General features: G+C 42.4%; 2 protein-coding genes across 3 annotated transcripts in view; both read right to left on the bottom strand.

The window, feature by feature from the left end:
• Positions 1 to 353: 353 nt before the first annotated feature.
• LOC134464047 (zinc finger protein 135-like) lies at positions 354 to 2903 on the bottom strand. Its single transcript, XM_063217491.1, has one exon. It carries the CDS (start codon positions 2773 to 2775, stop codon positions 2095 to 2097), a length of 681 nt encoding a protein of 226 aa, XP_063073561.1. The 5' UTR covers positions 2776 to 2903; the 3' UTR covers positions 354 to 2094.
• A 6771-nt stretch (positions 2904 to 9674) lies between these two features.
• Positions 9675 to 13497, bottom strand: part of si:dkey-15h8.17 (uncharacterized protein LOC100034454 homolog) — a 32206-nt gene continuing 28383 nt past the window's right edge. For both annotated transcript variants that reach the window (XM_063217476.1, XM_063217474.1), the window contains one exon: positions 9675 to 11010. In XM_063217476.1, coding sequence (XP_063073546.1) covers positions 10890 to 11010 — 121 coding nt within the window. In that variant the 3' untranslated portion in view covers positions 9675 to 10889. The remainder of the gene's footprint in view (positions 11011 to 13497) is intronic.

The raw sequence follows: 13497 nt of genomic DNA, 5'->3' as shown, positions 1-13497 counted from the left end.
CCCGTGTGGGTCAGAATGTGTGTGGTGAGATTTCGATAACGCGAGAAGCACTTCCCACACTGCCCACAGAGATAGGGTTTGTCACTTGTGTGAGTGCGCAGGTGTCCTCTGACATTTTTTAACTGGGAGAAACTTTTGCTGCACCCACTGCTAAGTTCTGTCTTCTGTGTGTATGTGCTTGTGTCGTCTGAGATATTCTGGCCATAAGAGACGTTTGCCAAAATGTTTTCAGTGGGAGGGCTTTTTCCTGCGTGTATCTTTTGGTCTTGTTCAAGGTCGGGCTTATCTTCAATGTGAACATCCTTGTGTTTCTCCACAGCTGCCATTGCAGATAAACCCAGTGCACAAAAAGAGCCCTGATTTGGCCTCCTGTTATCCACCCCTGTCTCTGGGATGGCTGTGAATTTGGGGATGGCAGGCAATGGCAGTAGCAGTCCTCTTCCTGTCACTCCCACAAAAAAGAGAGAAAAAAAAGATCATACAGATTTGTACATTTTTACACCATATGCTTACAACACCAACAAATCATTGAAAGACAAACTTGGGTAAGCTCCTTTTTAGTTAGGTCAAAACTATAATGAAGCACTATTATTCAGCAATAAAAACTATAGGGCTTGTCCTTCCATATTCAGATCTACTCATATCTACATATATCATTGTGCATATCCACAATGTTGTCCATAATGTGTCTTCTGGTATGCATTCCACATCACAAGTCTCAAGTCATACTGGGAAAATATTTTTTTGTTGCTCTGTGGGACAGTAGCCTTTACCCAAAGAAGGTGGATCTAACAAGAAGCGTCATTTTGTTTCTTTTCCGGTATCCACTTTATGTCGGGTGAACGCCCCTTTAGGAGACCAGAGTCCTGAGGTTGAGAATCAATGAAGTCCCCATAGCGCTGTAGATGGCGGTAGCGCACGTCTTGCGCAAACACCTCAAAAAGAGAAGAAGAAGTAGTGGACAACGCCCACTTAGGAGACCCAACTTGAGCACACGCTTTTGCATTGAGTGGGCGTGTTTTGCGATATCTTGCTCTGATTCAGTATTTTTGCTTCAGCATGGGACCAACTCCATGACATCAATTTGCCCTGATTAGCATTCATTCAGCTAGAACCAAATCTTAAGTCCGCAAGATGTTGAGGCACTATATTTTATCTGGTGCTCCAAACATTGAAGTTGCATTTCTTTTCCCCTTTAGAGGAGAGTTTGATGTTTGAGAGTTTGAGAGCATTGCATCAGCCTCTTCAAGACCTACAGTATAACATCTTGTCTTGGCTGTATGGTTGAGAACAGGCCCATTATAAAATTGATTCTGAATTCGCTGTGCTCACCCAGGAGGTAAAAACCCTGCCATAAAGTTTATCCAACTCTGAATGCAGCACAGAGTAAGGTAATTGACAGGTGGACCAGTTATGCAGTGAAGTCATGAGATTTTTTAACTGGGAAAAACTTTTGCTGCATCCACTGGTAAGTTCTGTCTTCTGTATGTATGAACTTGTGTCGTTTGAGATATTCTGGCCATAAGAGATGTTTGCCAAGATGTTTTCAGTGGGAGGGCTTTTTTCTGTGTGTATGTATTGATCTTGTTCAAGGTCGGGCTTGTCTTCCGTGTGAGCTTTCTGGTGCTTTTCCTTTTTTTGTTTTAAAGCATTTTTTCGCCTTTATAGGACAGCGAAGAGCGACAGGAAGAAAATGGAGAGAGAGGCGGGTTAGAGATGGCGAATGACCCGGGCCGTATTCGAACCCTGGGTGCAACCCTTGGACATGCAAGCCCAAATGTGGGGGGCTTAGCGTGCTGCGCCACAGCACCCCCTTTCTGGTGCTTTTACATTGTTGCCTGGTGAGTTGGTCCAGTTTTTCCCATGTGTGTGTGGATGGTACCATGCTCAGGGTACCTCAGTCATGGAGGAGGATGGGGGAGTGCACTGGTTAATTACTCCGCCCACCAACCTGGCGGGTCGGGAGTCGAACCGGCAACCTTTGGGCTACAAGTCTGATGCCCTAACCGCTTCCCATGACTGCCCTATATCCATGACTGCCCTATGACTGCGTAATCGTGTTCTTACTTGCCCCAACTGAGAAAAAGATCAGCCTCATTCTGGACATTGGCGGCCCTTCTCTCCTGTGTGGATACGCTTGTGATGCGTGAGGGTACTCGCATGTGTGAAACTGTGGCCACACTGATCACAGGTGTAGGGTCTCTCCCCTGTGTGAGTGCGCTGGTGCTTTTTTAGGTTTCCCGATTCTGTAAAACACTTCCCGCACTGTAGACATGTGTGTGGTTTCTCCCCTGTGTGGATGAGCTGATGCTTTTTGAGATCTGCTAAATGTCTGAAACTCTTCCCACACTCTCCACAGTGAAACGGCTTATCTCCTCCTGTGTGGATGACCTGATGCCGTGTGAGTTTTCCTGCTTCCCTGAAACTCTTACCACACTGTCCACATTGGTGGCGTTTCTCCCCTGTGTGAATGAGCTGGTGCTTTTTGAGGTTTCCAGAGTCTCTAAAACATTTTCCGCATTCTGTACACTGGTATGGTCTCTCTCCTGTGTGTATGAGCTGGTGCCGCGTGAGGTCTCCTGCTTTCCTGAAACTCTTCCCACACAGTCCACATTGGTGCCTCTTCTGCTGGTGTGAGGAGAGAGCATTGTCCCTCGTAGCACATTTGCCATGATATTTGTGGTGGTGGTGGTGTGTTTTTCCTGAGTGTGTGTGCTGGTCTTGTTCGAGATGAGGCGTCTCTCCTGTGTGGAGGTCCTGCTGGTGCTTGTCCATTGGTGACTTTCTGGAGAAATCCTCTCCACAGACAGGAGATTTATATGGCCTCCCATTATCCACCTCTGTCTCTGGGACGGCGGAGAATTTGGGGATGGCAGAAAATGACGCTTGCAATCCTCTTCCTGTCACCCCCACAAAAAAAGAGACAGAAAAAAAACATCAAATAGTACTGTAATGAAAAGCCTGATGACTTGTATCGCTGAATAATAGTGCCTCAACATATCAGGAGTTTTAACCTAACTAGGAGTGAATTTGTCCAATTGCCTGCACGTTTGATGAAGACAATAAAGTTAAAAAAGTGAGTTTGTCCCTCAAAGGCTGACAACACAGTCTAGTATAGCAGATTTAGTGTAATTTCCCCTTGAGGATCAATAAAGTTGCTCAACTTTACTAGCGGGCCAACACCCAAAATGTTTTGACTGCTTATTGACCTCCACTAAGGAAGCCATTTGATGGTCTATTTGACTATATTATGCCTTAATTTTTTTCAAGTCTTTCTGCCTTGTTTTCGTGAAGTTAAAAACTGGAATGTCATAATTCGCCCCATCCCACAAAGCAAAGAATCTTTTTTTTAAAAACCTGGATCCGGATGGTGATCCGGAACACCACCAAAATGTAATCACTTGTTCCTTTTGTCATTTCCAACAACTCCACAAAGTTTAATCCAAATCCGTTCATAACTTTTTTTTTAGCTATCCTGCTGACAGACAGACGGACAAACAGACAAACCAACGCAACCGAAAACATAACCTCCTTGGCTGAAACAAACCAACGCAACCGAAAACATAACCTCCTTGGCTGAGGTAACAATGATCATAACAATAATTAATTCATTTTGCTAAACACATATCCATACACAACTCAAAGTGCTCTAACCGTACAAATACACTGGCCGCGACATGAGCTAGGCGAGCGACGGAAGTCATTGACTTTGTATTGAGTCGCGCGACAAAAGCGATTCGGGCGACTAGAGGCCATTTGCGCGACGAGAGCGACAGTTTTTAGGTTGAACTCCTGAGAATATTATGCAAATTGGCTATGATGCGGTTCGGCGACAGCCGCCACAGCCAATGGGAATGTTGGAATACTTGCATTCTGCTTTTAACTGACATACTCTAGTCGCTTCAATCGCTCGTATTGCTCTTGCTGCACAGAAGCGATTCTCTGTCACCTGAATCTCGTCGCGGCCGGTGTATTTGCCCGTTGACAGTCACAGAAAAAAAGAAGACAAATAAAATGTATGTTATGTAAGGGTTAACGTTCGGCGAGAAGGTCGCTACCGTGGAATAGCAGCACGACAGAGAGAATCTTTAGACCCCGACGCGGAGCGGAGGGGTCTTGTTCTCTCTGAAGTGCTGCTATTCCACAAAGCGACCGACTCGCCGAAAGTTAACCCGCTTATTATATGGATATACTTAAATGATTCACACATGGCGGGGACATTTCTTTAGGCCTATTTAATGTTAAGATTGTTGCTGCGCAAAACAAAAAAGTGCCGTTGTGGAACACCGCTAGGCAACAGCTAGGTAGCCAGGACAACAGGTGTTGTCTATCACAGCAGCTGATTAGAGTCTCGTTGAAAAGTCGCTTTAGCAGTGAAAAGTCTTGTTGCCATTGACAGCGGTCTGTTATAGACCAACCCGTCCGTTATCGAAAAATAACAGACGTGCGAACGTTGGGGAGCCCCGTTGAAATGAATGGAGCATTCGACCGATGACGTCACAACCATATAATAAGATATTAGTATTATCACTCTGCCAAGCCTGGGCCCTCCCATCCTAGTGTGATGCATGCATTATAAGCTTGCAGAGCTTTGGAAGACGTGAAAACAGGCAAGTCTCTACCTGTTGTTAAAGGCTGTACTGTACAGCAGTCAGCCATCAATTCAGGTCAATGTTCTTGGCCTGTGTCTTTTGTATGTAAAATGGTTTGAAAAATGCCTGATTATTACAACATCCCCGTAATACTGGGGAAGTGTGTGTGTGTGTGTGTGTGTGTGTGTGTGTGTGTGTGTGTGTGTGTGTGTGTGTGTGTGTGTGTGTGTGTGTGTGTGTCTGGACAAGTCTGTGTTATCTCTTACCAAAATTGGGTTGATCATCTTTATTGTCCTCAATTGCTGGTCCTCGCTGATCTTGTGTTTCACAGAACTCGACCAATTGCACTGACAATCTCAAAGGCTTGACTGGATCTGGAGGAAACTGGCTCATCTCAGAGCTGGAGACAGGAGGAGCAATGTCTAACATTTCATCTTCCTCCTGAAAATCATTAACAGAGGACACAAAGGAAGAGAGCAATAATTTAGAAAACTTACAAAATAAATGCATCATGTTCATTGTGTCTGTTATAGTAGAACTTAGTTTTTTTTTTCTAAGTTCTCAGACATGCTAAGGTTTTGTCTTTTACCTGTCATGTTTCGACAGCAAAGTTTCCGTCTTCATAAGAGAGTACATACAAAAAAGGACACCGTCGGCTATACTTCCTGAGGATGCTACAATCTTTCAATGTGTGCAACACACTCCTCCCTATGTTCTATCAGTCTGTGGTTGCCAGTGTACTTTTTATGCAGTGGTCTGCTGGGGTGGAAGCATAAGGAAGAGGGATGTTGCGCAGCTTGACAGACTGGTGAGGAAAGCTGGCTCTGTTGTGGGAGAAGAGCTGGAGAACTTCACTTCAGTGTCAGATAGAAGATCTTTGAGTAAACTGCTCACCATCTTGGACTATAGGCAAGAACGGCCGTCCGGGTACTTTGCTTGTAAATGTGCGCTACGCCCCTTTATGGGGGAAATCAAACCGAATGTCTAATTAACTTACATCGGCTAACCTAAATGAACACAGTCCATGCTTCAGCGACGGCTGTTTGGCTATATTATTTGAACAGCCGGCAACACAACACGTTTTCGGCAGGTTGCGCGTGAACAACGCTAGTCTACAGATCCTTATCTTTCGTTTATTAAACCCCAACACCACCAATTTACTTGCATTGGCTGTTTTCCCCCACAAATGGGCGTAACGCACATGGAAAACGTCACGCCGCTCATGAGTATAAGGCGCACCCACTCTACAACACAATCATCCAACAAAAGAGTGTTCAGCTGGAGGCTGAGAACGCTGAAATTCAGGACTGACAGACTGGGGAAATCATTTGTCCCTAGAGCCATGCAACTCTATAATCTGTCCATTGAGGATAAAGAGAAACTCCTGAACTTTTCTGCATGATCACTTTATTTATTTTTTATCTACTTTTGTATTTTTATTTTATTTTTACTTCTCTTTTTAATCTACAGAGCAAACTGGAAAAAAATCCTCTTGGGGATAAATAAAGTTTAATCTAATCTAATCTAATCTAATTGTGACGGTGTGAACTCCACCGCACTAATTTCATTCATTTTCTGATTTCTTTATTTGCTTTTTCATGTGTTTGAACGTCAGTATCCTAGGTGCACATAGGTGCTGTACTGTAACTTTTGTTTTCTTGATTTATTTGTATGTTTAAGTATAGGCCTGATTTACTTTCCTTTGTGTTAAGGTCGAATGCGCATGTGCCCTTAATGGGCTGAGTAACGAGGTGCCCTCTGTTGGCTGTGTGAGCCTGATTGTCATTAATTGGCTGTGTTAGCCTAGTTATGTAGAAGTGCCATATGATTGGCCAATGGCTGAGTATCTTGTCTATGTAAATCCCAGTGTAGGGAACTCAGGAGGCTCATTCTTTGTTTGAAGCACATGTGTGCTGTTGGCCCCACCTGATATGAGGTGTTGGGTTTATTTTGGTGGCTCTGGTAAGTCATGTGTTTGACGCCACCATTTTCTTTTTGTTAGCTTACTTTTTGTATTATTGTTTTGTTTTTCTCTTACATTTTTTGTAAATAGTTTCTGCACCTTTTTGGGACTTTGGTTAAATAAAAACCCATCATTTTTTCACCCCTTAATTTTTGCTGCATTGCTCAATTTCTCCTGGCCACGAGGCTACTCTACAACACCAATCTAATCTACATGTCTGAAGTATAAAAAAAACCTAGTTCTAAGTTCTACATTTAGCACACAAACTATACAAGATGCCTTGATATTCTCCCAGTGATAATAAAAATATATATTTGTGATAGCATGTGCTTTGCCTTTATAGACCAGCTGTATGTTGATGCAATGGTATCAATTCAGCTGCCAAAACCTTCGTAAGCATTACAATTCGAGCAAAATAAACGTGTTAAAGTTATATCAAGTTAGTGATTTACAGGTGCACTGTAATATTTTTAGTTGTTTATTTTGAGAATTAATGCTACCCATTCACTAATGTTACCCTTTTCATGAATACTTACCACCACCATCAAATTCTAAGCATTCATTATGACTGGGAAAATTGCACTTTTCCTACATGAAAAGGGGGATCTTCCCTTTGGTCCGCCATTTTGAATGTCCAGAAATAGACATTTTTAGCTGCAAAAATGACTGTACTTGGGCCATACTAGAAAATATTAGTTTATTACTTAGGAAACTTTCATGAAGAGATCAAATTTGGCAACAGGCAACCCAGTTTTAATGAGCAGCATAGTTGCAGTACCCTTTTGACCATTTCCTGCACAGTGCACCTTAAGAAGCATACAAATAATTTACTTCAACAGAACTCTTCTAGTAATCTAATGATGACGAGTCATAATACTCTGCACTAGTATGCAGATCACATAACGTACTGTAATATCAAGAGGTTACCTGTTGGTAAGATATTCATTGCTGAAGGAATATAGTGAAGTCAAAATCAAAACGGCAAACATTTTTTACATTTCTTTTTGGATCTTAGCTTTGTACTGATTTCGAATGTTCCATGCTCACAGTCTTGACTGGGGGGGGGGGGGGGGGTGTTAATTAGTTGCAATTCTGGGACATTTGTCCATTTAATTTTTTGACGTTGACAGCCTTATGGTGAGATCAAGGGGGAGGCGCTAAGAGGCTTATGATGAGGTCAAAGGGGGTGCTTGTTCAAAAAAAGGTTGCAAACCAAAGGTTTAGACTTAAACTCCATTGACAATCTTTGGGATGTGCAAGAGAATATTTTGTGAAGTGGTCAGATTATCTACAGTCATCAAGACAAGATCTTGGTGAAAATTGAACGCCATACCGGACGGAAATAAAACTTGCGACATTGCAGACAATTACAGCAAATGTGTGTCGTAAATAAGATCTAAAGGTGATCTGATGACATATTGGAGTGTGTGACCTTTTTTGTGGCGACTTGTTTTTGGATAGAAAATGTATGAAACTTCTGTGAAAATATTCACAAGGAATTACTGTTAAGGGGGCACAATGTAGTTTGCGCAGTTCCTTTGGCATGCCTGTCTCAAAATCTGCACCGTCATGAATAAGTGCTGCTTAACTAAGCTCGCTGTGAGAATGTTTTTAATCACAGAATGCCAGCAGTTGATACAAATGTAATGCAATTATTAACCAACAATTTGCTGTGATTTTAGATTTAACTAGAAATGCATTCAGAGAACGCAGACCTCCGCCAAGGAAGTTCAGTTCGTTTTGGACATAGGTATAGAGTCATGATGTGGTTTCATGTATTTAGGCCTATAGGCTACATAGCATTTGTGTTCAGGTAATTGAACCGTCAAGTTGTAACCAAATTACAGTTCTCTCTGTCTCTTTTATCATTTCCATGTCCTCTAGCTGTGGACTGTTTAGTTCACCTTTGATTATTTTATATTGGCAAAGTGATTGTTCATGCTATAGCCTATGCCTTCTGTGATTTGCCAATGCTCATTGCTACATATTAGTCACATTGTTGATGATTGGCAGCATGCCTTTCATTAGGCTACCATCTAAAACAAAATAAAAAATTAAAAGCACAATTTTCATTGGCCAACACATATAGTAGGCTATTCTACAGCAGTGCAGTGGTCCCCAACCCAACAAGACAACATACACTGTGGCTACTTTGAGCCGTTCACTTAGGCCTAATTATTGAATCAGAAATGTCCAAGAATCCCCTTATCCAGTGGCAGTGCATGGATGGTTGTGGAGTGTCAGTTATTGTTTTGGGCTATTTCGCAAGGCTAAACAAACTTTTGAGAGGTAAATCCACTTGTATCATTTCTAGCTGTTTCAATACCGTGACACCAACGTTGTGCTACAAACGCAATTGCTTAGCGAGAGACATGCCGACTCGACTGGTCGCAGCTAGCGTAATCATGCCTACCCCGACACTACACTTGTTGGAGAAGTTCCTCCTACCTGGGAATCCGTTCATGAGGGCGAGTTGGTCTTGGCGCTGCGGGCAGATGATCGGCACCCGGGCCTGCTCGCTATTTCGTATTGAAAATCACTGTTCGCCGCATCTCCAGCGTTCATTCGTTATGAAGTCTAGGAACTAGTCTATGGAATGTTTTGTAGTGCTGATGGCTTCAGTGCGCGGGGATTGGGGAAGCAGCAAATCACCGCGGACTAACGCAATTCGCGCGCGCCTTTCTGTGAGCTTCATATGAATGTTTTGTGACAGCATTGTGAACTTAAACGATCTGCGAGGCTGTAGCTAAGGCTGCTTTTTGATAGCGATTTTGACTGCGGTAAGAATTTCACTTCAATGCTCTGCCCCGGTGTGGCTGCGTGAAGGTAGGCCAGCTCAGGGCTCCTCCTCACAGAGCCGTCCTCAGTGGTCCTTGCGCGCCCTGCGCGCCCTGTGTCAGGCCATGTAATAGCAGCGTGACGAACACACAGGCCATGTAATAGCAGCGTGACGAACACACAGGTAATAGCAGCGTGACGAACACACACAAATTCGGGCGATCACATAACCTCCTGGCGGAGGTAATTAACAGTTTAACATGGTATAATCCATTTTTAATTGTAATTTTACTGTAGCCTCTCCTTGCTACATGCTTGAAAAAAGAAAAGAGAACAAATCATTTGTTTATATCATTTAATGCAACTCATCATAATTATTTTCAGCTGTTACATCCAAAGACAGTTAAACATACTCCAAACAAGAAAACATAATCAAAAAAACTTTAAAAATAAAATAATAAAAAATAGTATAAAATGTCCAACAGCTAACATGTAAAAATGTGTAACCGCAGCAAGAGGGGTCATAACAAAGGTGATACTCTTTAGAAAGGGCTTCAATTTTTCTAACGATTTATAATGAGAACAAATACATGAAAAAGACCTTCTGCGTTGCCTGCAACTCAAAATGTAGTTAACAGCTTTCAAGATTAACGAAAAATTATAGCTTTCAAATGTACATAGAGGTTGAACATTAGACAAGAGGTGACGTCGCCCCTTTTTTCACGGCAATCCTGGCAAGCCATTATTTGTGGGTGCGGTAGACTTGAGCAATGTAAATGCATGGAGAAGGGGGCTTTCACCTTTTATCAAAAAAGGCGTAATGTGAAAATTTCCATCGACAGACTATAAAAGGGCAATAGTTGAAATGTGCTGCTAAACATCTACGTATCTAACCGGTTTTAAAATGTATTTTATCAAGTCGCGTTTTAAGTGGAAATTTAGCCTCTCAGACATCTCAAATCTGATTCTTGATAATACACTCACACAGCTTTAGGCCATTTTTTGACAGAGGTGGGAATGTTCTCCTAGGTCTGCACAAATAATGGAAAATAATCGAAAATCATGATTTAATCGTGATATCGAAATCGTGATTTCAATCGTGGCAATAGTGACCTACCTTCTACCATCCTTGAAGCCAGAATATACTGACAGGCTGGTGTTTCTGGCCAAAAATCTGTCCACCTAAGTTTAATGCTATTGCCTTTTACATAATTATTACAATTGAGTTTTATTTTGTTTGTCCCGAATATAATTCATTCTTTGTTACATTTCCTTTTTTTATAATTTTAAATAAAACTCTGCAAAATATATTAATAGTGATTAATAATTGTGATTCCGTTTTGACCCAAATATCGTGATTATGATTTTTTTCCATAATAGTGCAGCCCTGTGTTCTCCATTGATTTGTGCTGACTGAAGAGCATAGGTCTACCTACAGAAGATTGAGGCTGCACTTGGGGTTTTCCAGTGCTGTCACAAAATGCTGTGTCATCTCTAGTTTAATGTTTTAACCTCTAACTTAATGTTTTACCACAGTTAAGCTAAAAAACAAAAAACTACCCTGCCTGCCACTCAAAATCTAACAGCTTGCGCATAAGAGTGCAAACTTGTTGGTTGAGACCTCCACGTTTCTTCTTTGTCTTGGAGCCGGTTTCTGGATTAATACCCAGGAAACATCTGGAAGAAAAAAAATCAACAAATAAGACAACTCTTTATTGTCTCATAAGGACAATGAGTTTCACACAGAACAGTAACATTTTTCAGAGACAGTAGATGCTGGTGACTCATATGTTTAAGTTTGGCTTGGAAAGTGGTGGGGACATTACCTGAAAAGTGGTATGGACATGTCCCCACCAGGCTTGTACAAAATTCTGAATTGACATTCAAAGTAATGCCATAATACGAACACTAGGTGGTGGTGGAAGCAGCCCAACAGCAGAGCCGTATATAGAGAGACTCTGGCCAACTCGAATCATGGTAGCCATTTTCGCTCCCCACGGCGAGGATTCTACAGTGTAACCCTATGGGCAGCATACCGTCAAAATCGCTGGATTTAAAATACAAATAAGGCTTCATAGACCATCAAACTTGGGTTGTAGTATTATCAAGATCCCAACATATGAAAACAAACGTTAACAAGTTCGTTCGCATAGAAGGGGTTTGCTTAAAAGAGGGTTTTGTCAGCATAGTTTTGATGTGCTCAGCAGTGTATTCAAGCGTTACTTCCGTGTTGTTGTTGCCTAGGTAGAGCCAACGTCAAAGTCAATATTTAAGTAATGTACAGAAATAATATTCACAACGATGGTCAAGTTCATGTACAGGGACCCTGGTGATACTTGCGCCAAAGTTTCACGTTGTGTCGAGATTTAGTAGTTTAAAAATAACGATCTGCTCAGCAGTGCATAATCGCGATTGCAGACAGTAGAACTGTAGGATGAGTCTGGATGCTCGTAGGTTGAGTCTGAATATTCATAGTATATGAGACTGGACGTGAGTTTAAATCGCAGGGGGAAAGGACCTTATTAGCACGACAGAAATAATGACTTGGTGGGCAAAGTTATGTTTTCACAGTATAGCATACTTACAGGTGGCAATTAAGATTTTACAAGCTAATTTCAAGTTATGACAGAAACCTAACTTAATTCGTTTTCAAAGTGCGGACAGGAGTTTTTGAGAGCATGCCATCATCATGACTATTTATTTCAAAAGTAATTGTTAACAAAAGTCGAAGGGGGAAAAATACGTTTACCTCACACAACACGGAGAAACCTGCTGCTTTCCGGTTATTAATTCGGACCTTTAGCCTATATTCCATAAGGGGGAGTTTCTTGTATGTCCCAAATCCGATGTTTCTGTCACGAGTTAAACGATGCTGTTTTTTTCTTCTGACCCGGCCCTGCACTACATCCATATGCACAACAGATTGTCATAATAAGTAAGGGTTAACGTTCGGCGAGAAGGTCGCTACCGTGGAATAGCAGCACGACAGAGAGAATCTTTAGACCCCGACGCGGAGCGGAGGGGTCTTGTTCTCTCTGAAGTGCTGCTATTCCACAAAGCGACCGACTCGCCGAAAGTTAACCCGCTTATTATATGGATATACTTAAATGATTCACACATGCGGGGACATTTCTTTAGACCTATTTAATGTTAAGATTGTTGCTGCGCAAAACAAAACAGTGCCGTTGTGGAACACCGCTAGGCAACAGCTAGGTAGGCTAGCCAGGACAACAGTGTCTATCACAGCAGCTGATTAGAGTGACAAAAGACCGGACCCCCTGCGGAGTGATATGAAACATTCGCTTTAGCTACTGACTTGTATACAAGCCAGTGGCTTTAGCAGTGAACGTCTTGTTGCCATTGACAGCGGTAGCCAGGACAACGGGTGCTGTCTATCACAGCAGCTGATTAGAGTCTTGTTGAAAAGTCGCTTTAGCAGTGAAAAGTCTTGTTGCCATTGACAGCGGTCTGTTATAGACCAACCCGTCCGTTATCGAAAAATAACAGACGTGCGAACGTTGGGGAGCCCCGTTGAAATGAATGGAGCATTCGACCGATGACGTCACAACCATATAATAAGTAAGGGTTAACGTTCGGCGAGAAGGTCGCTACCGTGGAATAGCAGCACGACAGAGAGAATCTTTAGACCCTGACGCGGAGCGGAGGGGTCTTGTTCTCTCTGAAGTGCTGCTATTCCACAAAGCGACCGACTCGCCGAAAGTTAACCCGCTTATTATATGGATATACTTAAATGATTCACACATGGCGGGGACATTTCTTTAGGCCTATTTAATGTTAAGATTGTTGCTGCGCAAAACAAAACAGTGCCGTTGTGGAACACCGCTAGGCAACAGCTAGGTAGCCAGGACAACAGGTGTTGTCTATCACAGCAGCTGATTAGAGTCTTGTTGAAAAGTCGCTTTAGCAGTGAAAAGTCTTGTTGCCATTGACAGCGGTCTGTTATAGACCAACCCGTCCGTTATCGAAAAATAACAGACGTGCGAACGTTGGGGAGCCCCGTTGAAATGAATGGAGCATTCGACCGATGACGTCACACCATATAATAATAATGTAATAATATTATAGTGAAGTGTTATTTTTTATATCTGATAATGCTCATTAATGGGAGCGTGGGGAACGAAAATGGCGTCCATACAACATGTG

This window comes from Engraulis encrasicolus, chromosome 15 (genome assembly GCF_034702125.1).
Source record: "Engraulis encrasicolus isolate BLACKSEA-1 chromosome 15, IST_EnEncr_1.0, whole genome shotgun sequence".
Lineage (NCBI taxonomy): Eukaryota > Metazoa > Chordata > Actinopteri > Clupeiformes > Engraulidae > Engraulis > Engraulis encrasicolus.
Note: the sequence above shows the minus strand (reverse complement) of the source record. Positions and strands in the feature narration are given on the sequence as shown.

What these genes read in the sequence shown, in the direction of transcription:
- LOC134464047 (XM_063217491.1), bottom strand. Translation starts at nt 2,775, where the DNA reads ATGGACAAGCACCAGCAGGACCTCCACACAGGAGAGACGCCTCATCTC.